General features: G+C 36.9%; 1 protein-coding gene across 2 annotated transcripts in view; it reads right to left on the reverse strand.

The window, feature by feature from the left end:
- LOC112044585 (inactive ubiquitin carboxyl-terminal hydrolase MINDY-4B) overlaps positions 1-24984 on the reverse strand; it is a 34972-nt gene extending 9988 nt beyond the window's left edge. The window contains exons 1-4 of one of the 2 annotated variants that reach the window (XM_024080457.2): positions 24735-24984; positions 4505-4590; positions 3819-4048; positions 600-783 (exon numbers count right to left, since the gene is read on the reverse strand). In XM_024080457.2, coding sequence (XP_023936225.2) covers positions 600-783; positions 3819-4048; positions 4505-4590; positions 24735-24900 — 666 coding nt within the window. In that variant the 5' untranslated portion in view covers positions 24901-24984. Of the gene's footprint in view, positions 1-599; positions 784-3818; positions 4049-4504; positions 4591-12637; positions 12810-24734 lie in introns of those variants that run through there. The other variant, XM_024080464.2, reaches the window with a different exon arrangement.
- Positions 24985-25432: the final 448 nt, after the last annotated feature.

Consider the following 25432-nt stretch of genomic DNA (forward strand, 5'->3'; position numbering starts at 1 on the left):
TAGATCGATAGTTCATTTAGTTTGAGATAGGGTACCTTTCCAACGTTCATTTCATCAAAGCCATTATAAACGATATGCGATCTCTTTGATCAATCCATTCCGCCATGGTCCTTCACTATGGTTCGATTGAAACTATCATTATTACGCCATTTGAGCAACGCTTTTCTCAATAGCTCTGCATTTCCATTGCCGTTCGTTTGTCTATTGGCGACAAGCTTGTACTAAAATTGAGCACTAACAGTAAGAGTGCGTTATCTACAATGGATCCGGCAATCATACTCGTAAATAAATAGCGCAACAACTCACAAAGCGTAAAAACAGCATATCTAAATGAAAAAGTGACATACTCGTACCTATTCGTACCTATATGCAAAGCGTAATCTAGTTGGTTTCAATGTGCCAGTTTTGGCGTTTCATTTACAACATTTTTGTTAGAATCCTTATCCCTACACCTGTAGTCACAAACCCAGGCTCTGCTCGGTTTCTCTCTTTCACACGATTGACCCGGCACCCGCGCGGTCAATCGCCAAGATATTCATTCCATACAATGCTTTAACTCAATAATTTGCACTTACACATAGTGTAATAGATAAGCTCACCATTTCAGTAATCCCATCCTGGTAATACTGAGGACTGTGTTGCACGTAGGCTGTGGTCGTAGGCAGCGCGACTGTGACCTTGGCTTCGGTTTGCGAAGTCGATCCGTCACCGCAGCGCCATATCACTTCACTGCAGGCGCGCCACAGAGCTTCTTCTTGGCGCTCCTCCGAGGGGCGTAGGTAACTGTGGAATATTCATATGTCAATTGAAATCACGTTTGATTTATACGCCCTAGGTGCTAGGTGTTCTGAGGTTGACATTTTGTCTACGTCGAGCGGCTGTGAAATCATAAAAAAGGCCCTTTATGCCAAAAAAAAACCTACATATTCGAAGTATACTCCCACTTTAAAGGGATTCAATAATTATATAGTAGTTCAGTTTTCATCCTACTTCCTACTAATATGAGTGTCACATTAATATTTTAAAGGCGAAAGTTTGTGTGTAAGTGTGTATGTTTATTCCTCTTTTACGCTGCGGCTACTAAAGCGATTCGGTTAAAATTTGGAATGGAAATAGTTTTCATCCCGGAAATATCCATGGTGCCCGCGGGATTTGTGAAAAACTGAATTCCACGTGGACGAAATCGCGGGCGTCAGTTAGTGTAATATAGATCAGTCAACCAAACAAAAAGATCGATTTATTATTTTTATCCGTAAACAATTTATTTAAGCCAACAATTTAATGATACTACGGGTAGTATCAATTTATTTTTACTCCTTACCAGGTTAAGGTATAAAAATAAATTTCCACATTCGACAATAAACAATGACAAAGCCATATTAAATTTTAAGTCCACACAATTTATGGGAGCCAAGTCACTATTTCCGCCGGCACATCTTCACTTCACTGCAAATTTACAGCGCCATAACGCTTTAGTATCGGGTTTCACGATCAAAACCAATATGCTTTATATCATAATGGGAAACTAGCGTTTACAGCGCTTTTTTGCTTTTTGGTATTATGTGATGGATTTTATATCGAAGCAAATTAGATTCAACTGACTGTATTTAGTTGTAGTATGTATTTTGATCGGAGTCGATGGCTTCCTGATTCTGAACAGGCAAATGCTATGGCTAGTTAACAGGCAAAGGCTATGGCAAAGATGTACTGCCAAGCAATTTAGCGTTCCGGTTAAATGCCGCGTATAAACCGTTAGATATATAGGTAGGATAAACTTATAGTGAGATTGTAGTAAAGGACTCACTTAAGGAAATAAATAAACATCTCTTCAAACTCAACTCCTATCTCTTGGTCTGGTCGCCTGATGTTACTCTATGGCGTTACGTACCACGTACGTTTCCACATGACTGGTATTACAGGTACGGTGGTTACTATTCATATACAGATACAGCAAGGTAAAAATGTATATTTTTTAATAACAACGACATTTGTATCAGTTTTTTATTTTAGGTTTTCAATTTCAGCTCAATCAATTAGGAATGACTGGTTTAAAGTTCAGTAGCAAAGGCCTAAATTTTCCTAAACAAACAAAGATGGAACAAACAAAAGTTAGCAAAGCAAAGTTATAGTTTAATTGTAACCTTGTAATAAATACCTATACTCCAATACAGTTACAAGCAACGAAGGTTTTTGAAGCCGAAGGAATCCCGTTATTTTATTCTGTCCCCTACAATATTGTACTATCTCCGTATCCACTCCTCTTGAATTATTGTACGGCTCAGAAAATCATTCTAGAAACGTACCAGCTTAGGAAAATTGTTTGACAAAATCCGCGCGAGGTGGAATTCTATCCGTATGATGTAAAGAGTTGAAAATATTGGCTACGTTTAGGCTTTACTTAGCGAAATAATTTTGGTTTCAGACAATATTTTTTGTTAGGAATTTTTTGATACACAAAGTAAAGTTGCAAATATTATAAAAAGTCATAATAACTGTAATAATTTACACTAATATTATATCGAGGAAAACTTTGTTTGTATGTTTGTTTGTAATGAATAGGCTCAAAAACTAATAGGCCGATTTTAAAAATTCTTTCACCATTCGAAAGCTACATTATCCGCAAGTAACATAGGGTAAATTTTATTCTGAAAAAAAAAAATATAGAGTTCCGTAAGACATTTTTGTTTTTCTGACGCTAGTAACTAATATTATATAATTCCGACAGTAAATAAGGTGGTTGCCTTTTACCCCTTCAAGTTTATTATAAGTAGTACAGGTACGAGTATTTTGCTAGTTTAGTTTATTAATCTCCTAAAGTTTTGACTATGCAATATAATACATCTTGCGCATTAGTCGGCGACGACTTCGACCACTGAACGCTACTACTAAGTTTACTGAAGAAACCGAACATTGCGAAGTTGGCTGCACCGAATAACACCGCGGACAGGGTTGTTGCAATTTAGTTACGTATAGTTTGCTATGAGCGTTTTCGTACTAGTTATGTGAGGGTAAATGCGACAGTCAGTATTGTGCGAGCAGAATACCGAATGCAGAAAGCCGATGGACGCTTCACGACCGGACGTGGTCGTAGTGGATCAGTAGCTAGCGACCACGGCGCACCACTGTCTAGTGATCGTGATTCGTGGGCGCCTACGTCACGAAGTGCTTTAGTGTGATCAAAATTTCATCATGTACAGAAAATCAGGAGGCTAAGTATACGTTAGGTGTGAGCGATCCCTAATATCATTCAAATTGAAATGGCTGATTTACAAAAGTATAGTGCGTTGGGAGCGCCTCTGCAGGAGTGAATACTGTGAAACCTATCACAATATATTGAGCGGCTTTGTCATGTAAATGTTACGTTCACGTTGCTCTGGATATTTCGTAAGAGACCATGTTAAAATGTTAAATAGTTCTTCGCAAAATAAACGTTCGAATAATTGCAATTTACAAAAAAGTTGCAGCTTAAGAAAGAACTTTTGATCTCACTAGTATCTGTAGTCAGACTAATACAGATTCAGGCAAATAAATAAACAAAATAAAACAATACCTCATTGATCAAGTGATTAACCTGTTCGGCGAAGTATCATGGGGCCTTGGTTTAGATTTCTAGGTCGGGTAATAAAATGTTTAGTATTTATTTATTTCGAGAAATTTCCGGAAGTAGGTAGTTAAATCACAAAAAAAAAATCTTACCACATTGTAATATTAATTAAGAATTAGGGTTCCCTTGCATCCAAGATGACATCGAAGTAGTTAAAGATTGCATTAACATGACATCGAAGTAGCAAAACTTGTAATAATCCTTAGAACAGTACCTTTCCGGTGGTTCAGCAGACTTGTTATCCTTTGTCATGGGCCTCGAATCAAACAGTAGCCACTTGATGATATGAGCCTGTAGAGCCGACAGCAAGGACCTGGTGCCGTTCCGTTGAGCCGCCAGACCGTACGCCAGGGGCTGTTCCGAGGGTCTCATGACCAGCGGAGTGTGGATCCATTCACCACGAGGAGGGCATGATGCCGTCCCGAAAGCAATAATACGAAGTTCCTGTACAACAATGTCTCCATGTTAGTACCTAGGCCTAAAATACACGCCACGAGCCATTGTCTCTGCAATCTCATCTGATGTTAAGTGGCGATGCAGTCTAAGATGGAAGCGGGCTTTTTTGGAAGAGGCACAAGTTTCTACCCAGCATCGTACCGGAACGTAAACGGGAGGGGTGAGTTTCTGCTTTCCTATCACTACTTCAGTTTTACACACAAACAATAATCTGTACCACATAGAACACTAAAGCTAACGCTTCTGTTTCACAGCGTGGAAAGTGAGAAAGGAAGATTGATCGATAAAAATATTGATGAAATGTCATCTTTTTCCTCCATTAATATTAATTTAAAGTTTTAGAAATAAATATGGCATATTGTCATTTAAATAATATTATGAAAACCAATTGCAATTATTTCATTGATTTGATGAATTTCATTTGTACAGAATTTTTGTACTTACGCCAGCCAATTCCTCCGTTATGGCCGTGCCGCCCACCACCGCAGGCCTCGCTCCCGGCTGCCGATTCCTTGCGTATAGTACACGTTCTGCGAATCAAATTACGTTAATCATATTGCAGAATTAATACTCTTTAGAACTGCTGCAAGTTCTTTTAGCATTTTTTAGAGATTAGAACTTTTAGCAAACTCAAAAGTGATTACAAGAATAAGAAAACTAATGTCGAACAAAGGTTCAAAACATTTGTCAGGACAACTTAATTAACAAATCAAACTGTAACCAAAATAAGACCCTAGAATGGCAGAGAATGACCTTGAGTGAAGTCACTCACTTGTGAACGTTGTGTGTAGGGTTAAAGGATCCTTTGACTGTTAACAAGCACTCCCCTTTTCCACTCAAGTCACTCCCGCCTATGCCAAGTAACCCATAAAGAATTACACAACAAGAGACGTGGACGGCTCGAACACCACGAGCACACTGAAGCCGTCCGTACTGCAAGTCGTTGCAACGCGGCGATAACAGAACAGGTATCCAAAGCTGCTCTTATAGGATCTTACCAAATTTTGCTAGACAGTGAAAAAAACACGAGCAGAGGGGAGTGTTAATCGATTGTCAAGGAATTCCTTAACCCTACGTCCTGTGGTCACAAGTCCAGGACTCTGCTCCGATGGATCCGGCACCCGCACAGTGAATCCATGGAATGCTAAGACATTCGTCTCTCTCTTTCTATATTAGTAAAATAATACTTGTAATACCCTCCGTGGTTTGCCAATCAAGCACTTTATTTAAGGGTAATAAGAAAACTAAAAATATTAAACATTCACTTTGCTGTCAGTGATGGGATATTATCCCCCTTTTTATTTTAAGTGTTAACCTCGAACGCATGTCGTGTCAACCCACAATGCATCAATAATTTACAAATTGTTAGTGAAGTAGAAGTGAAGATCTTTATGAAAAGTTATTCAAGAAAATTAAGAAATTAGAGAAGAATAAGGTATAGATTTACACGTATCTTGGTTTGTGTACTTGTCTTTGAAACTGTACTACCCGCAATATTGAGTTTTTCGAACAGTATTTTGCAAAGATGTAAGAGTCACTATCATCATACTATAATATTATTCCCATCATACGATCATAGTATAATATAATTAAATTGTGACATGACAATGTCACAGTTTAATTATACATTTATAACCAGGATAATCAAACGATTTATTTTTTAATTATCAACGCTACTTTGGTACATATATGTAGTTGTTTTATTGAAATCAAAAATTAAGTTAAACTAAATATATCAAATTTTATAGAAAAGGAGGGTATCTTTAAATTGACGTTGCGTTTCAAAGCTACAATCAATAACATAACTAGTACGAAATAATATCAAAAACTCCCAAAAACACAAAAAAATATCCCACCGTATATTTCCTCTTGCGATGTTCCTAAAACGTTTTTTCTAATCATGCTTTTGTTTTTAATATTAAAATCTTCAGATTTATTTTTGAATTAACCAATTGAGAAGATAAATGAAATTAAACAAAGATTTTAAGTTAACTGAATTCAAACTACGACGATAAACTTTGCTTAAATCAGTTTGTAAAGTAATTTAGAGACAGAATTACTTTAATTCTATTTAAATCAAGCGTAATAAAGCTTTAATTCTGAGAGTTTTCGTTTGTTAATACGCGAAATAATAGTACTTCTTGATTTGATAACTAAAAGCTGAATACTTTCATAACTTATTCTATAGTTTCGGACTAGCAATTCAAGAATTCAAGAAATGTGTCTAAAACTGAATAGTACTTGGAAGATATTATTTTTTTGTTATAAAAAGAGCAACTCTTGAGTTTCTTGTGTCGTCTCTTCTTAATAGAATTTGGTTTTCTAACCAGTGGTAAAGTCACTATTCACTGATAGAGGGATTCTTTACAAAAATACTTGTATACTAAGGCTACTTGGAACAAACGCATATGATTTTAATTTCATAGAACGCGTTACGCGATATGTGAATGCATCAAGCGTACGAACTCCACTGGTTCTATGCATTTCCGAAGGCTATATTGGAACAGAACGATACTGAATTGATTCAAAGTGAATACACCAAGGAAATGGGTGTGAGTGCGAATGTGAAATGTGAGGCCCTTGGTAATTGCATTCATGTCACGATAGAAAATTGTGTGGTAAAGTGTTTATTCCAAGCTATCGAGGCCGTTTACCGTGCCGTGTGGAACAATGAAGAGTTTATAACGTCTATTCCCTATTGGTATTTAAATAGCTTTTGTTCTCTGCTTCACGTATTTCAAGTTAATTTCTCTATTATGACCAGTGCTGGATTAACGAAACTTGATGCTTTAAGCAATCTTCTCCTATGGGCCTATGTATCTTTAAGTAAACTACAATAAAATATTTAAATAATTATAAAAAAATACGCGCTGATTTTTAATTTTGTTAAACTTTCGTATACGTCGAGTCTTTTTTTTCTCGGTCGTCTTTGGTGCCCCTTTAACAGGATGCTCTGAGCAATTGATTAAATCGCTTATAGGTTAATCCAGGACTGATTATACCTCATGTTAATACACGAGGTACAGACTAGCATAATTTTGATTAACCTACAGGAACTAATATTATAAGCGCGAAAGTTTGTGTGAACGTTTGTAACTTTTTAACGCCCCAACTAGCAAACCGTTCATCAATTCATCATAATCAGTCAATGGACATCCACAGCTGGACATAGGCTTCTTTTGTGACTTTCAAACACCACGGTTTACAGCATCATAGCTCAATGTAACCTGGTAGATGTCGTCAGTCCACCTAATCTAGTCGGTCACCTAAGGGGCCGACCAACACTGCGTTTTTCAGTGCGGGCTCGTCATCGGAGCACCTCGGGACTCCAACATCTATCGGTTAATTGAGTTTTTTGCCCTGCCCATTGCCATTTAAGCTTTGCGACTCACAATTGTAAGAAAATCCTGGACCCTAATTACTCAAAAGATGGCAGAGTAATCAATCAATCAAAACAAAAGCTTTTTTTAATTATTATGTTTCTTCTGCTCTTTGTAATTTGGGGATTATGTCAATCAATTGATTTTTTTAAATCGACTAAAAAGTAACATTTCAGTACAGTGAAGTACCTACATTTTAATTTAAATGAAATAGGAAACTTACCTTCAACGTGTAAAATTGCACGTTCGGTAATACCTCGAAGCATTTTAAACCACTACCGGTGTACCGGTTCAATTATAATTTGACTTCTGAAAACTTGAATTTTTATTTTACAAATTTTTCGAACCTACTCACGGAGCTAAGTCGGAGTATATTTTACTAGTTTTAATTTCCTTTAGACTCCTTAGTATTTATTTACTGGGAGAAGCATAATATTGTGTTATTAATATCTCGTTAAATAAAAAAAACTCATTGGAATGTATTGTTACCGTTTATTTATTCAGAACTTCCTTCCAATGGTTTTGAACCCCATCCTACTGTCTTATTAAAGTCACTTTGAAAATACTATTACCTTCTTAGCATACAAATTATATATATTATATATAATATAATACAAATTACCTTCTTAGCATGAATACTATTGTGTAAGAAGATTATAGTTTGCTTTAGTAATAAATTCTACGTATATGTGTAAATCAATTAAAAATATGGGTTTGTATATTTATACTAATATTAGGAAGTGAAGTTTGTGGTATTTATTATAGGACTCAAAAGTGATTACAAATATAAGAAAACTAATGTCGAACAAAGGTTATGATTCACAACACTTGTCAGGACAACTTAATTAACAAATCAAACAGTAACCAAAATAAGACCCTAGAATGGCAGAGAATGACCTTGAGTGGAGTCACGTACTATCGAACGATGTGTGTAGGGTTAAAGGATCCTTTGACTGATATCAAACACTCCCCTTTTCCACTCAAGTCACTCTCCCCGACTATCCCAACGAACGCCACGAGCACACTGAAGCCAACACGAGATCGAGCGACGTCATATCCGTCACAGACTACTATTTCCAACACTAAACGGCGATAACATATTGTATCTCTCGATATATTTAAACCGACTTAGAAAGTTCCACTACCAGAAAGCCACGTTATTTGTGAGTGTCACAGGCTACATTTTATCCCCGTGTTCTCACAGTTCTCACACAAAAATATGAGTAAAAATTTGTAGTTTATGTTTAGGTTGCATCTTTTCGTATGTTTGAAATTTTCTTTACTAATTAAGCTCGCTTTTATCTAGTGCTTTTTTAAATAGAAACAATTTCTGACAAATATTGTGGACTACATTATAATTAGATAGATTTGTAACCTAAACCATTTTATATCTTTAATATACTCGCGTCATATTATAGAGGGCGGATAATTGTGCCTCTGAGTATATTTAAGCTGCCTGTCCACCAGAGCGGAGCGAGGGAGCATTGCGGAGGAACGGACTATTGCGGAGCGGAGTTAATATTTCTCCGTTTCTCGGCTCCGCTGCCTCGCTCCGTTCCGGTGGACTGGCAGCCTTAGGCTTTAGGTATTTGACTTTGATTTGATCTTTACTTTGATGACGAGTCTATACTATTTTGAGCTTTCTCTGTGTTTGATCCACGACGTTGTGTGCCGTGTACACTGGTGAGCAAGTGTGGGCAAGCGCACAACTAGGGTAAGCATTATACGTACAAATTGTACAGAATGGTAAATTCCTTTTAGAGTACCCCTATAGGTTCGTGATGAGTCTTCCGGGCAGGTATTACATCTATGAATTTAACGCCCCCGCGCATATCACCAGTGTGCACCGACTAGAAAATTGAGTCAAACTCATCATTTGTATAGTAATCAGTATAAAACACCAGCTATTATCTCCCAGAGTTATCTCTAGAACTTCAATTTAAAACCACTAGATTTTTGCCGATGATAAATGTAACATTCGCACAAGGAAGTGACTGTTTACACGTAAACCGTACGAATTGGTTTATTTTAATCGTACGACTAGCTTCGCACAAATTGTAATGAGGGCACAAACAAACTTAATTCCACTTGTATTTTACGCCAAAACGATTCTAATTACTTTCAATCAATAAGGCTATTACAGCGGCACAAGTGATTGATAAAACACGTCACACCAAAGACGGTAGTTGATATCAAATGGATGCATATACGGCGCTTGCAATCCGTCGATAGAACACGTAGGAAGAGTTTTAACACTGAGCAATTTAACTCAAGGTTGTGTTAGGTTTGCGGTGCTTGTGTGCATGTTACATTATTCCACACTTTGCTTTAGCCGTCAGGTTTATAGTTATAAATTTCGATGGTACCATAAAATCTTGATATTTGTCACTATTTCCAATAGCTATGTACCTATTGGATATATTAGAACGAGGATCTGCGATAGCCAGACTTACTCCATTCAAAGAAGTCTGAAAATTTGTCAGTCTATGCTCCGACCATAGGTGAGCTAATTATGAAGTTTGTTCTGTGGAGGTAGCGGGTTTCAACGTTACAGACCATCTATGTATAGAACGTATTTTTTATATTTTACTCAGTCATTTAAATTCGCAGTACTTCTTTGAGAAACACCATAAACGAACAAAATTCAAAGGCCTCTAGCAAAGGTTCTAGGACACGGACCCTTCTTCATGATTCAAAAACTTGAAAACACCACAACGAGGTTGGAATTCAGAAAGTGTTTTTTTTATTCATTTTATCTTGCTTTTTATCTTTCCTTTCGATTTGGTTCATTGGCATTTTTTAACTTATAAAACTTGATTTTGTCGTTTGCCATTATTAACCAATCCGGTCCTGCTACTTTCTTAGAATAATCATGTCATTTCTTTGACTGCCTTCCTCTGCTCCTTTTCTCATCCTTATGGTCTACCAGTCAGTTGAATATTTTTAAACATTTCTCATTGTTTTATCCCCACGTACGAGTAAATATGATCTCGTCAAATAATAGATACAAAAAAAAAAACAAATAGTAATACTAATTGATAAATTAAAAACATTTTTAAAAAACCTATTGAAGTTTGCCACCTACACGCTATATAGGAAATTAATCTTCTTATTTTTAGAACCGATCGTGCCTCGACTCCGTGCGCTAAAGCAATATAAACCGCGGCCATATTTCAAAATGGCGCCGTTTGATTTAAAAAATACCGTTATGTTTTCGGTACACGATTTATTTACCGAAAGCACCATTTTATTTTTCCCGCGGACCAGTGAACTAGTCTGTTTGGACTATGAACTAGTAAAAGTAATAGTTATAAATGTATGCACGTATTTTGCTCTTTGGATATACCTACTTTTTTCTCCTGTACCTATATGCATTGCACATTTTTTTTAAATAAATGCTTTTATATTTCAAACGGAATCAAAACTAGGTTTACGTCAGTGAGATGTTAATATTTCTAGAGATATTTAATATACTCAACATCTTATTTGGTGAAGCTGGTATGATATTATATGACCCACTCATCACTGGGTAACTTTTAAACCGTACGTGTAACTTTCAGACCTTGCTCCCAATAGAGATCTCCATCTAGTATAATTCTGTGATCATCATCATCATATCAGCCGATGGACGTCCACTGCAGGACATAGGCCTTTTGTAGGGACTTCCAAACATCACGATACTGAGCCAACTGCATCCAGCGAATCCCTGCGATTCGCTTGATGTCGTCAGTCCACCTGGTGGGGGGTCGGCCAACACTGCGCTTACTAGTGCGGGGTCGCCATTCCAGCACTTTGGGACCCCAACGTCCATCGGCTCTTCGCACTATGTGCCCCGCCCATTGCCACTTCAGCTTCGCAACTCGTTGAGCTATGTCGGTGACTTTGGTTCTTCTGCGGATCTCCTCATTTCTGATTCGATCACGCAGAGATACTCCTAACATAGCTCGTTCCATCGCCCGCTGTGTGACTCTGAGCCTTCTTATGAGGCCCATAGTTAGCGACCAAGTCTCGGAACCATAGGTCATCATATTTATATGCCATAGGCCAAATATAATTCTGTGATGCAGTTGCAAAACATATACAAAATTGATATTTTCTACTATATTTCTGAGTATTTTTACAAATTTATGTTTTCCACTTAATCTATTAGAGAAAAATATCAACGTCTCTCGTATATTATAGTATCGATTGTATAAAGCCCTTCAATAAAAATTTTCACAATATCTTCAATGTACAGAATTTGACCTGTTACAGTTTTATAAGTATAGAATAATTATAGTTTATAGTTTAATTATTATTTTACCGCTTAGTTCGATTTTTGGCTAACGATATTGTATATAAAAAAAAATTCCATAATATAACATTTTCTTCGTGAATATTTCAAATAAGATTGTGTGATTAGTTTTTTACGGTGTGAAATTTGTGTGAATGCTCGCGTTTGACTATAAAATTACTATTAGAAAGCAATGATGAAGTCTATGATAAGGCACACCTATAGCCACAATCACAAAGTTAAACTCGCACAGTGCAAGCTCTAGACTTAGTAACATCTCACTGGTACGCGCACTATATAAATGATATTTTGTATTTGCTGGCTCTGTAGTTTTATTGCATGGACTGTATAAACTAGAAATACTTGATTTACTTTTTGCACATTTTGTATTCTCTGGTCATGCAAATATTGAGTAAAACATCGAGTGTTACGTTTTGAGTTAACAGTTGGCATATTATGAATATTTTTGTATTTGTAGTAGGTAGCCCACGTATTAGCCATACCCTCGGTTATCAGGCTTTTGGATTTTGTTTGTAACTAAACAAGTACAATATAATGTGAAATGTTCTTACTTTAAGTAATTTAACATTCATCATCAAAACGTGTGCCAACTATTCCACATTTACCATCATATAACATAGCCACCTAATTATATAATGCAGGCTAAAATATCACTTTTTCTGGGCGCTGTTGTTTAGTTTATTAAAACTCTATCTACTAATTAAACAATCTTTAATTCAACTCTTATCTTTGTATGAAAAAGCTACATGCCTGATGGTAAATGAAAAAGGCTATGGTGGAACGTGCTTGCCCAAAAGATACCTGTTTACTCTTTATTTAAAGATACTTATAGACACCTGCACTCTTAGTAAATGCCCACAGATGGTTGAGAATTATGTATTAAAACTATTTAATTACTCGTACCTTTTGGTTTCCAGTCCAAATTATCATCATCCATTTTCAAATCAATCCAGTGCTCAAACACTTCATAAAATCGTCGTATTTCTAAATATTTAAATTGCAAATAGTACAGGAGATTTTTCTAGTAATAGCCGTTAGAACAACAGAGAAACAGAAGTGTATAAGACCACCACGTAAGCCGCCAATTACCGACTAAAGCCTATGATTCAACTTCAGCCATTTTTAGATACACATCACAAGCCATAAGCGAAAGCCTTGTTGAAACTTTTCAATATTTAAACTAGCGTAATGAAAATCACGATGAATGAAATAAACAATACTGTACATGAAATATATTTCCAAAATAACTATCAGGGTGTGATTAGTGATCGATAGTGATGCCTAAAAAGCAATCAGTAAATTTTTTGTCTGTCTGTCAGTAGTGTTTGTTATAGTAACAAAAACTACTCGACGGATTTTAATGAAACTTGGTACAATTATTTATCATACTCTTGGGCAGGTTATAGAGTACTTTTTATCACGCTATGATTAATAGGAGCAGAGCAGTGAAGGGAAACTGTAAGAGCTGGACTAAAAAGGTCTAACGGCGAACGAAGTCGCGGGCGTCCGCTAGTATTAAAATATAAAACTATTTAATGAATGATAAATTAAATGATGATGTTCTCATAAGGTTACACGAGTAGTCGAGTAGCACGTTTATATCTGTATGCAAAAGTAATGTCAGCACAGTAGAAATGCATAGTTAAAGTATAAAAAAATATACATGAGGAGGGGTATGGGATCAAATCCAGTTTAGTAAAAACCGGTGCGCAACAAAATTGATAATGCAAATATCTGTTTCTGTATTGCTGACTCTCCTGTTTCACTCTCCTCTCCGGTCTTGTCCAACGCCTATCTGTTCTAAGAAAACCAAAGCTAGACCGCCATATAAAATGGAAAATATAAGTATAATAATTATTAGTAGGATGTTACCAGTTCACATACGGTATCACGTCACCCTATTATTATAAAGGCGAAAGTTTTTGTGTGTGTGCGGCTACTGAAGCGATTTGGCTGAAATTTGGAATGGAAATAGATTTTACTCTGGACACATAGGCTACTTTTCGTCTCGGAAAAATCCATGGTTCCCGCGGAATTTGTGGAAAACTGAATTCCACGCGGACGAAGTCGCAAACGACCGCTAGTAGTATATAAATCTATATCCAACTACAATCCAATTGTCGTACAGTCACAAATTGAAATTCTTCGTAGACGTCTCAAGCGAGTAAATGATTCCATCGAGCACTTTGTTCAAAGCGAGATGGAACCAGAGCAAGCGGCTACTCAGAGCAGTAGACCGGCGAAATTATATTAGCATTTGACTGTCCTTTGCCCGAATATAAAGATATTTTATTGACGGTTTTGCTTTTGTTGTAGTTGTAAGGTAACATGACAAGCGCATTTCTGTGTTGTCAGCAAAAAAAACGCTTATTAAAATTATTTAGAGCGATATAGGAAACAAATACAACATCGAAAATCGGTTATCAAAAACATACGAGTATACAGCAAACACATTGGCAGGTGATATTTTGAAAATTTTTCTGCGTTGATAACACTCATTTAGTTTCACAAATAACGCACTTATTCAATTGCCTGTATACCGTATTAATACAGCTAAAGCAAAACCTTCATATGTACTAATGTTATAAAGCTGAAGAGTTTGTTTGATTGAATGCGCTTATCTCAGGAACTACTGGTCTGATTGGAAAAATTCTTTCAGTGTTAGATAGCCTATATATCGAGGAAGGTTATAGGTTTATTGTCCCTGTACTTCTACGGGAACCACGCGGGTGAAACTGCGCGGCGACAGCTAGTCATAAAATAAAATAAGTATCCCAGACTCTCATAATCGTAAGCCGTCTTACATAATATTTCTCCAACAATGTTTACGTATGGTGAACACGACCACTATATTAAAGACAGATCATCATCATTAACTACCCGTGAATGACTCACTGCTGAACATGAGTCTCTTATCAGAATGAGAGGGGTTAGGTTTAGTCCACCACGCTGCCTAAATGCAGATTGGCAGACTTCACACAGGAACTAAGACTTCACACAGGAACTAAGAAAGATTTTTCAGTTGCAGATTTCCTCACGATGGCCGAATCAGATAAGTTTGAGGTACTACAGCTGTACTCTATAAAGTACTTATAAGTACTTGTCAAGCATGCAAGTAGGACCCATAGCACAATGTATGAAAGTGTCAAAGAATGGAGTCGCGAGTTTTATCGTACGACCTGTCGATAAAGAACAAAATGGCGTGTTGCAATTCTTTACGAGTGTTCGACTCCAGCGGTTATTGTTCTCACAGTTTATGGCGGTCTGAATCCAATGGCTTGCCCATAAAAATGACACACAATGTCTTCCAGCACTTAAAACTAAGTTTATTTGATAAGTTTGTATTAAAGGTGGTTGAAACAACACGGTTATAAAACTATGGGCTATAAAAACAATGAGACATAGTTAAACAAGTTGTAAATATACTGAAGCATAGTTTCAGTGGTAGGCAAACTTTATTGTTACAACACTATTTCTAGCCTGATGACGTGAAACAAAAACGTAAGCCACGATTTTAATAATACAAAATATGGGAATGAAGCAACTCTTGACTAACGGATTTTTTACTTCACAAAGTTGTTATTTTTTTTTTGTTGAAACTCTTACGATATTTATTCTTATTATTACAGAGTATGAAATGACTGATGAGAATAATAATTAATGTTTTGCAAAGATACTGAATATAAATTAGGCAGTAGTTTTGTGAGATAGTAATTCACTGAACAACTCCGCCATTGCCGGTCCCAAGCCCGGATGCAAAAGGAGGAGGGTTGGTCAGGAGAGACCATACCTACCGTAAAAGGTCAACGCCGAGTCTCAGGCGGCGGGAAATATCCTGACAACACCATGGCCACCTAGCGCCCATGAAGCGGTAACCAGTGACCGAGAGGAGTAAATGACCTCTAAAAGACTGATCCGGAAGGACGAGGGAACCCACCGTGATTATATTCCCAAGAAAACCACCACATCAACAATGAAGACACAAAGTAAAGAGAGCGATTTGTTGGACAATCCGACTAACACTCGGCGCCATTCGGTACCCGGGCTGGATGGTGTGAAATATGCGACCGAAGCTCCGTACGGAGAAGCAGCAAGCGCATCAATCACCTCTAAACATTTTAAAACATCGATACGCGAACACCAGCGTATAGCAGCCTGGAATGTTAGAGGATTACTCAAACCAGGAAAGCTATGCATCGTGGAAAAAGAAATGGTTAGCCACAAAATTAACATACTGGCTATAAGCGAGACCCATTTGCAAGGATATGGTCACTACAAGACTTCTATGGGGAATACCTTCTATTTCTCTGGCTCAGATAATTCCAGCTCAAATGGAGTAGGTATCTTGGTGCCGGATAGGTTGAATGGATATGTCCTTGGATATAACCCAGTATCAGACCGCATTGTTACAATGAAACTAAACACCAAACCGTGCACTTTGAATATAGTTTCAATTTATGCTCCAACCTCGCAATCATCTGAGGAAGAGATAGAAACGTTCTACGGGAAGCTAGAGGAAACGTTAGACTCAATTCCGAATCGAGAAATAACCATGATTCTCGGTGATTGGAACGCAAAAGTGGGTAACACAACGGCCGATGAACATCTACGCGAAACCGTGGGACATTATGGACTTGGTTCAAGGAACGAACGTGGCGAGAGATTGATTGATTTCTGCACAAGTAGACACCTTGTAATATTAAACACCTGCTTTCAACACCACCCTAGACGCCTATATACGTGGAAATCTCCAGGCGATAGGTACCGGAATCAAATAGATTACATACTTATTAACACCCGCTGGAGATCCTCTGTAAAAAATGTTAAAACGTTTCCTGGTGCTGAATGCGGAACAGATCATGTTCTTCTTGTGGCCAGTTTTGCGTTGCGGTTAAAATCACCTAGAAAACGCCTCACCGTAAATACAAGACAACTAAGTAACGCAGAAAGAATCTTGTTTGGTCAGACTGTAGAAGATAAGCTTCAATCAATGTCCTTAGACACTAGTTCTGCTGATTCAGCGTGGAACCAATTAAAAACACTTATCAATGATACTCTAGGTACGATTCGTAAAACCAATGCATACGAGCCCAAGAAATCTCTTTGGATCTCTGAGAAGACCTGGGAACTCACACGCAGTAGGAAGGATATTAAAGTGAAAGGCCTTCAAGATCCAGAAGTTAGAAAGGAGTATGAGGAGCTGTGTAAAGCTATAGATGATTCCTGCAGACATGACAAAAACAAATATATAGAAGGAATCTGCATGGACATTGAAGATCACTCCTTAAAGTACCAAACGGCAGACCTCTTTAAAAAGGTCCGACTGCTAACCAGGAAGTTTAGGCCAAAAACATGGACTATCCATAACGAAAACGGCGTTCCCTTACATCAGTTAGAAGAGGTCGCTGAAAGATGGCGCTGCTACTGTGAACAGCTGTACGGTGGCGATGCACCCGGAAACACAATGAGACCTACAAACAACTGGAACAGCTTAGATAGGGAGCCAAATATCCTCCTCTCTGAAGTATGTGCTGCTCTCAATCTGCTCAAAACGCGGAAAGCCCCAGGACCTGACGGAATAGCTGCAGAACATTTAAAATCTCTTGGTGAATCCGGTATAAAGGTACTCCACGAAATATGCAGTAACATCTGGACTACTGGAAATTGGCCTGAAGATTGGACAGACTCGACCGTTCTCCCAATTCACAAAAAGGGATCCACTAAGCAATGTGACAACTACCGCACCTTAGCACTCATATCTCATGCAAGTAAAATCCTGCTCCACATTCTTAACAGACGTATCCGCCATTATTTAGACTGGCAAATCCCACAGGAGCAGGCAGGTTTTGTAAAGGGTAAGGGTGCGCGTGAACAAATTTTAAATGTTAGACAGGTCATTGAGAAAGCCTATGAATACAATACGCCGGTCATCATGTGCTTCGTTGACTACAGTAAGGCTTTCGACTGCGTCAACTGGGACTCTCTATGGAGAGTGTTGGGAGAACTCGGCGTGCCGGACCATCTCATTGCGCTGATTCAAAATCTATATTGCAAAAGTCAAGGCGTAGTCAGAATTGACGAAATGATGTCCCAACCTTTCAAATTTTGCAAAGGAGTGCGTCAGGGCTGCATTCTCTCGCCTATTTTATTTAACGCATACGGCGAGTACATTATGAGGCATACCTGCGACCAGTGGGAAGGAGGCGTACGCATTGGTGGAGCAAAATTAAATAACCTCCGATATGCAGATGATACTACGCTCCTGGCCGCAGATGAAGCAGAAATGTGCACATTGCTGGAGAGAATGGAACGAGTCAGCATTAACTTGGGCCTATCTATCAACAAAGACAAAACCAAAATCATGGTCATAGATAGATCACATACCTTAGGTTTCACTGGTGCACTCAACCTACATTTTGTTGAAGAATTCGTGTACCTCGGATCCACCATCACGAATAATGGCTCCTGTGAACTGGACGTACGAAGAAGGATTGGGATGGCCAAGAGTGCCATGTCTCAGCTACATAAAACTTGGAAAGACCGTAACATCTCGCTGAGAACTAAAATAAAACTCGTTCGCACACTCGTCTTTTCCATCTTTCTCTATGGGGCTGAGACGTGGACCTTAAAATCTGCAGACCGCAAAAGGATTGACGCTTTCGAGATGTGGTGTTGGAGGAAAATGCTCCGGATTCCATGGACTGCATTTCGGACTAACGCATCTATACTTGCCCAACTCAAGGTTAAAATTAGACTCTCCACCATATGCCTCAAGCGTATTTTAGAGTACTTCGGACACATTGCCAGGAAAGACGGAGATAATCTGGAAAAATTAGTAATTACTGGCAAGGTGGAAGGAAAAAGATCGCGGGGGCGCAGCCCGATGCGTTGGTCCGACCAGGTCCGCACTACACTCGAGTCCACAGTTTACGATGCTCTTCACGTAGCCGGAGATAGGAAAGAATGGCATACCATCCTAAAGACAAGGATTAGAGATGGAGGTGGTCACGACCCTCACACATGAGGAATACGACTCACGGAGGAGGAATTCACTGAAAATATAAAGCGTTTAGATATATAGTTATCTTAAAAATTAACTAATATAAAAAGGAGAAATGAAAGAGAATAAGAGTTAAAATCAAATCTTTAAAGTTAAGAAGTTAGGCCTTTTTTCGATGTTGAAGCTAAAAACATAAGTGCAATATAATTTCAAGAATCACGAATCTTAGAAACGCAAATCTCAACCATAATGTTAATTATTTAAGATCTTATTCAGGTAAGAAACTTTTATTTAATGAAAAGCTACCATATCCAAGTCGTGAAACAGGGTTTCGCGGTTCGAATATCGCAGAAGTTTACACCACAACCCCGTCGGCGATATTATGCTTCCATCAAACTAATCTTCGTGATCACTTTGATAAGCAACATGTAATTGCAGCGTAAGTTGCTTTAAGCTGCGCTTATTCACAACGGGAAACACCAGTGTATTTTGCATCGTGGAATGTGACCTTCATAAAATATGTTTATATCTAGAGATATAGTTTCTTATTTGAATTCAGTTTGCCTAACAAAAACAAACTAAATGTTGTGTGTACATACATTGCTCTTCTTGTTAAATGAATTGCTGTGACAACTGTTGATTACCTTCAAAATGTAGTAGATAATTGATAATAATAATAGCATAAGCAAACCTACACTTAAAGAAAATCTTAAAAAGTTTCTAATAGAAAAATGTTACTACTCTATAGAAGAGTACTTTGCTGATGCTTCAAAAAAATAGTATTTATTATATTTCTTTTAAACTTAATGTCATTAAATTTTAATTAAATTAATTAAACAATAAACATTTGTGTGGGATATTGGTTAAAAGAAATACGGGATATATCTTCGTCTTAAGCACTTTATTTTAATTTTAATTATGCACAGCACTCTGTCGTCGTTCGCTTGTAATCCGCCATCTTCCAAACCTCTCTTGCATCCCTCTCACACACACACACTTGCTCGCTCTCTCCATGCTACGTTCCGTTCTCCAATCCTACAATCGGCCATCCTGATCATGTCTGTCCTCAGACATGTCTCTTTCATTATGTTTCATCATTCAATACAAAATCATCATCTTTCATTCACCATAACACTCCATACAATATTTAATATTAACATCTAAACAACTAATATAGTACAATCAAAAGATACATAAAAGTTTCAGGTAAACAGCCTTTACAAAATTATTCTTTAAGACATTAGGTTACTTTAACATCATATTACACAGTAAACATAGGTTACACAATGTGAAATCTCATGTACCAAGTGTTACAACCTTAACAAATACTGAACAACTTTAACTGGTAAATTGTACTTAAAAGAAATCATATAAGAGAAAATCTACTTGCCATTTCAAATACAGTAAGTTAACCAAGACTTTTAAACTGTATACTAAAATTTACATTGTACCTCTTAATGTAGATAAGTACCTACAAACCATAACAACTAATAAAGAAATATTAAAATATGAAAATCTGTATTTCATTCATCACCTTTCATGAAAATCAACTAATATTTACCTATTCTAGAATATCTTCACCTTGAGGCCATCTTTTCATATAATCAGCTGCACTAGAAGTCTTAATAGGGCCTTCTGATGAACTATCTATCTTTTCTAAGTCATACCGATCATTTCTCTTGACTTTTATCACTTTATATGGTCCTAAGTATTTCGGTTTTAATTTCAAACCAGAGCCAAACTGAGTCCTCCTCGTAGCAACAATATCTCCAATATTATATTTACAACTTTCTTTTCTCTTCTTATTAAAATTCCTTGTATTTTCATCCTGGATTTTAAGTATTTGTTCCTTAGCTTGTTTTCTAAGTTCCTCCCTATTTTCATCATAATTTTTTATTCCTTCTTCCTGTAATAATTCTTGTAATTTTAAGTCTTCTTTTGTTCTCATTCTTGTGCCAATTAAAAGTTCAAATGGAGTTGTATTTATACTCCTCTGGAACGTACTGTTGATAGCTCTTTGTACTCGACTTACATGTCTATACCACTGGTTAGGTTTTTCTATACACAACTTCGTTAATAATGGAATAATAATTTTATTAATTCTTTCCACCTGTCCATTGCCTCTAGGAACTCCTGTTGTAATTGTTAGGTGTTGTATATTCTCTGCCTTACAATAATCAGTGAACTCGTGGCTGGTGAACGCTGTACCTTTGTCAGTTATAATTCTTCGTGGATTTCCAAAAACCTGCTGGTAGATTTCCAATTTATTTAGAGTCTCTCTGCTTGATGTAGACTTAGTTGGGAATAACCATACAAACTTGGTGAAGGCATCTACTATGGCCAATATATAATTATACTGCTTACTGGTGACGGTTAACGGTCCTACGTGGTCTAAATGAATCGTATCCAATGGTATGCTTTCCTTTTCTATTGGATGCAGGAAACCCTCCTGTTTTCCTTCCTTCTTTGTGGCTAACAAGCATGGAATACAAGTAACAATAAAATCTTCTATCTTCTTATCCAATCCTGTTATGTAATATTCTTTTACAATTAATTCTTTCATTTTCTTCTTAGAAAAATGTCCATTGCTATGAACTCTTCTTAAAACTTCTTTTTCCATTGTATTTGGTATCACAAGTAATTTATTTTCTCCTTTGTAAAGCAAATCATTTTCTATCCAATAATCGTCATAATATGGTCTATCTTTCAATATCTTTTTTATAGCCATAAGCCCTTCGTCTTGATTCTGAGCTTGTCTCAACTTATCACTCAAGGTTATTAACCCTACATGAGGATATCGACTTAATGCATCAGCATGCCTCATTCTTGATCCTGAGCGATGTTCGACTTCAAAATCATATTCCGTGAGGAATAAAACCCATCTTGCCACTTTTGCAGTTAAGTCCTTCTTCTTTAAAGTCATTTCAAATGCTTTGCAGTCCGTAATTATTTTAAAGTGTATCCCGTACAGATAATGTCTAAATTTCTTTACACCTTCAACAATTGCCAAGGCTTCGAGTTCATAACTTGAATATTTACTCTGAGCACTGTTTGTCTTGCAGCTCATATAATGAACTGGGTGAAGTCCTGAATCAGGCCAATACTGCATCAAAATAGCTGAGTATGCTACACTAGAAGCATCTGTGTGTAGCTCCGTCTTCAATTTTGGATCAAAAATCTTTAACACCGGACTAGTAGCCAACTTTTCCTTTAGTATCTGAAATACTCGTCTTTGCTCATCGTTAAAAATAAACTCATTTTCTTTTTTCAATAAATCTGTAAGTGGTTTAGCAATTAAAGCATAATTTTCAATATATTTCCTGAAATATGAGGTCAAACCAAGATAACTTTGAAGCTGTTTGATGTCCTTAGGTTCTGGGTACTTTAATACAGCATTAGTCTTCTCTGAGCTTGGTTTTATCTCTCCGTCCTTTATGTTGTGACCTAAATATTCAATTTCACGTTTAATAAGGTTAGCCTTTTTCCAATTAATCTGCAAACCATACTCTGAAGCTACTTTTAACACCAACTGGAGTCTTTCGACAGCTTGTTGTTCGTCTTTTGCTATAATTAGAATATCATCTATGAAAATCATCATAATCTCCTGTGCTATTAAATCTCTAAATATAATACTAACAAACCTCATAAAGTATTTGGGACATATAGACAAGCCGAAGGGAGCTCTAAGGAACTCGTACTGGCCATTATTTGTGACAAATGATGTGTACTGAACTGACTCTTCCGACACTCGTAAATGAAAAAATCCATTCTTAAGATCCAAGACGCTAAAAACCTTAGCGCCATGCAATTTATCAATCATGTCATCAATAACTGGTAATGGAAACTCATCTATAATCATTTTCTTATTTATCAAGCGATAATCTACACAAATCCTAACTGTACCATCCTTTTTTGTGACTAGTACCAAGGGACTACAATATTCTGAAAAACTCACCCGAATTATTCCTGTACTTAGCCACTCACTAACCTGATCATCCACTAATTTTTGTTCAACCAAAGATAATCTTCGAGGCCGCTGTTTAACAGGAATGTCGTCTTTGAGAATAATCTTCAACTGGATGGGTGCCTCTTTCACTTGAATCGGGTTATAACTTTGAATGCATTGTAACACCCGTTGTTTCACATTTGGGTCCAAGATATGATCAACTTCTATAATAGAATCTGAAAAACAAGACAACTTCGACATCCAACCCTCACATTCTTTCAAAAACACAACTTTATCCCCATTTACTATCATGGTTATATTTTTTAAGAATTCCTGTCCTAATATCATATGAAATGGCATAACATCTTTAGTAACAATATGAAATAACACGTCTTTAAATTCTACATCGTCAATAGTTAAGTTAAACAACACTTTGCCTAAAGATTTCACTTGCGTATGTCCGAGTCCCGTTAAACATAAATAATCTTCGGAAATTCTCGCGCCGATCGCGTTAAAACACTCGTGAGATATTAAATTTACGTCGCTGCCCGTATCCACCAATGCTTTCATTGTAAATTCTTTCACTGTAACTTCTTTCATAGGCTTTCCGGGCATAATTTTATTTTGAATTTGCATTACGTCAAAGTCCGCCGCAGACGCCGATCGTGACATGACACTGACAGTTCGATTTTCGTTAGGTTGGCTATCTGTCACAATGCCATAGTGCATATTATACTGTTTCGCCGATCCGCCGACTGACGCGCTGCCGCTGGCGCTTGCGTCGCCTGTTTTGTTTTCTATTTTCGATGAACTTGGTCTTGCAGACGCCATATTTAATTTACATTCAGGTCCGTTCCTGTGTCCATAATTATTACAACCAAAACACTTTATCCCGTTTGGACACATCCTTGCTATGTGGGAACGATCACCACAATTAAAACACCTTCTATTCTGACCTTTATGTTGATCTGACCGCTCACTTATTATTTTATTTTCACTTGTAGTTACACTATCCGGCTTAGTTATAGGTATACTTTTAGTATGACTCGCACTCGACTTCGATTTCATTTTTTCATACAAAACTATTTTTTCTTTCAGCGCCGGGTAAGACGTAGCACCGTATAGTATAGATTTGTTTGATTCATGATCTTGAATGCCATCTATTATGTATTGCACGCCTACATAATCCGGAAACTTTGCTCTGCGTGCTAACTCCTTCATGTGTAACATATACTGATAATATGATTCATTTCGTCGTTTCTTGCGGGACGTCATAAGTTCGTGCATTTCCTTGATATTAACGGTATCTGGAAATTCTCTCTGCACTGCCGCCTTAAGGTCATCGTACGTCTTGAATGCTTTTTCACTCCTGAGCCACAGGGCCGCCGTGCCTATAAGTGACCTTCGTGCAAATATTAATTTTTGCTGTGCTGTCCATCTGAATATTTCAGCATTATCCTCGATGTCCTGCGCCCACTTCGATGATGATAACGTCTTGTCATCTCCGCTGAACTTAGGAATTCCATCCAGAAATAACGCCGCCATTGTGAAGTCCGCGTGGTCGTCGTCCGTAACACACTTTTCCACAATCACGTCTTTCAGTGACATCGTCGTAAATCGTCGTGATCCGTATTTCTTTTATATCCCGGACGAGCCCCCAAAACTGTGGGATATTGGTTAAAAGAAATACGGGATATATCTTCGTCTTAAGCACTTTATTTTAATTTTAATTATGCACAGCACTCTGTCGTCGTTCGCTTGTAATCCGCCATCTTCCAAACCTCTCTTGCATCCCTCTCACACACACACACTTGCTCGCTCTCTCCATGCTACGTTCCGTTCTCCAATCCTACATTTGTATACCTATTAATGGTGAAACATTGTTACCTAATACATAAGAACATCTTTGTATAGCTAAATGTAATGTTTCTTGCAAATAAATGATTCTTATTCTCTCTTGTTCTCTCTTATAATCATTTATCAATACGTAGTTCGGGTAACTAGTAAAAAATACTGATTATTGGAGCAAGCAAACTTAAACCATCTAAACTTACCGTCCGACATCCTTCCGAGATCTGGTGACAAAAGCAGAAGCCTCTTATCGATTTCCGCGCCTTTTTGTTTTTGTTGTTTTTTCTCTGATCTCATAGCTTCATACGTCATGCTGTATTTTGATACTGGTATTTTGTTGTACACGAGGAATCTCGTTAAGGGATCCATTTTAGTGTTTTACTACTACTGGTGCCCAATTTTATTTACACTAAATTATATTTACACGAATAATGTGTTTACTAAATGAAATAATATAATGATATAATCAAATGAAATAAGGAAAACCAAAGGAAAATAATGGAAATGAAGGCACAATATTCAAAAATACCTAAGCAAAACCATTTGGAAAATTAAATTATAAAAGAATTTAGAAAAACCATTGAAATAATTGAAATTAAGATGAAGTATAAATATTTAAATAATAAAGAAATATATAAGTATTAAAACTAATGCAGCTGGAATTAATAGATATATTAAAACTTCATTACATTTTAAAATGTTATTTTAAAATTGCATCAAATATTAAAAAAACAATGATATTAGTTGGAGACAATAATATACTGCATAAGCCCTTTGGTGATATATACAAAGATATAACTAATAAAGAAGATAAAAATAGTATCTATGTATAAATTAAAATTAAGTATTGAAGAAAATGAAAAGTAAAAGACTTGCTATGCAACCAGAATACTTGGGTATT

Source organism: Bicyclus anynana, chromosome 4, assembly GCF_947172395.1.
Source record: "Bicyclus anynana chromosome 4, ilBicAnyn1.1, whole genome shotgun sequence".
Classification (NCBI taxonomy): Eukaryota; Metazoa; Arthropoda; class Insecta; order Lepidoptera; family Nymphalidae; genus Bicyclus; species Bicyclus anynana.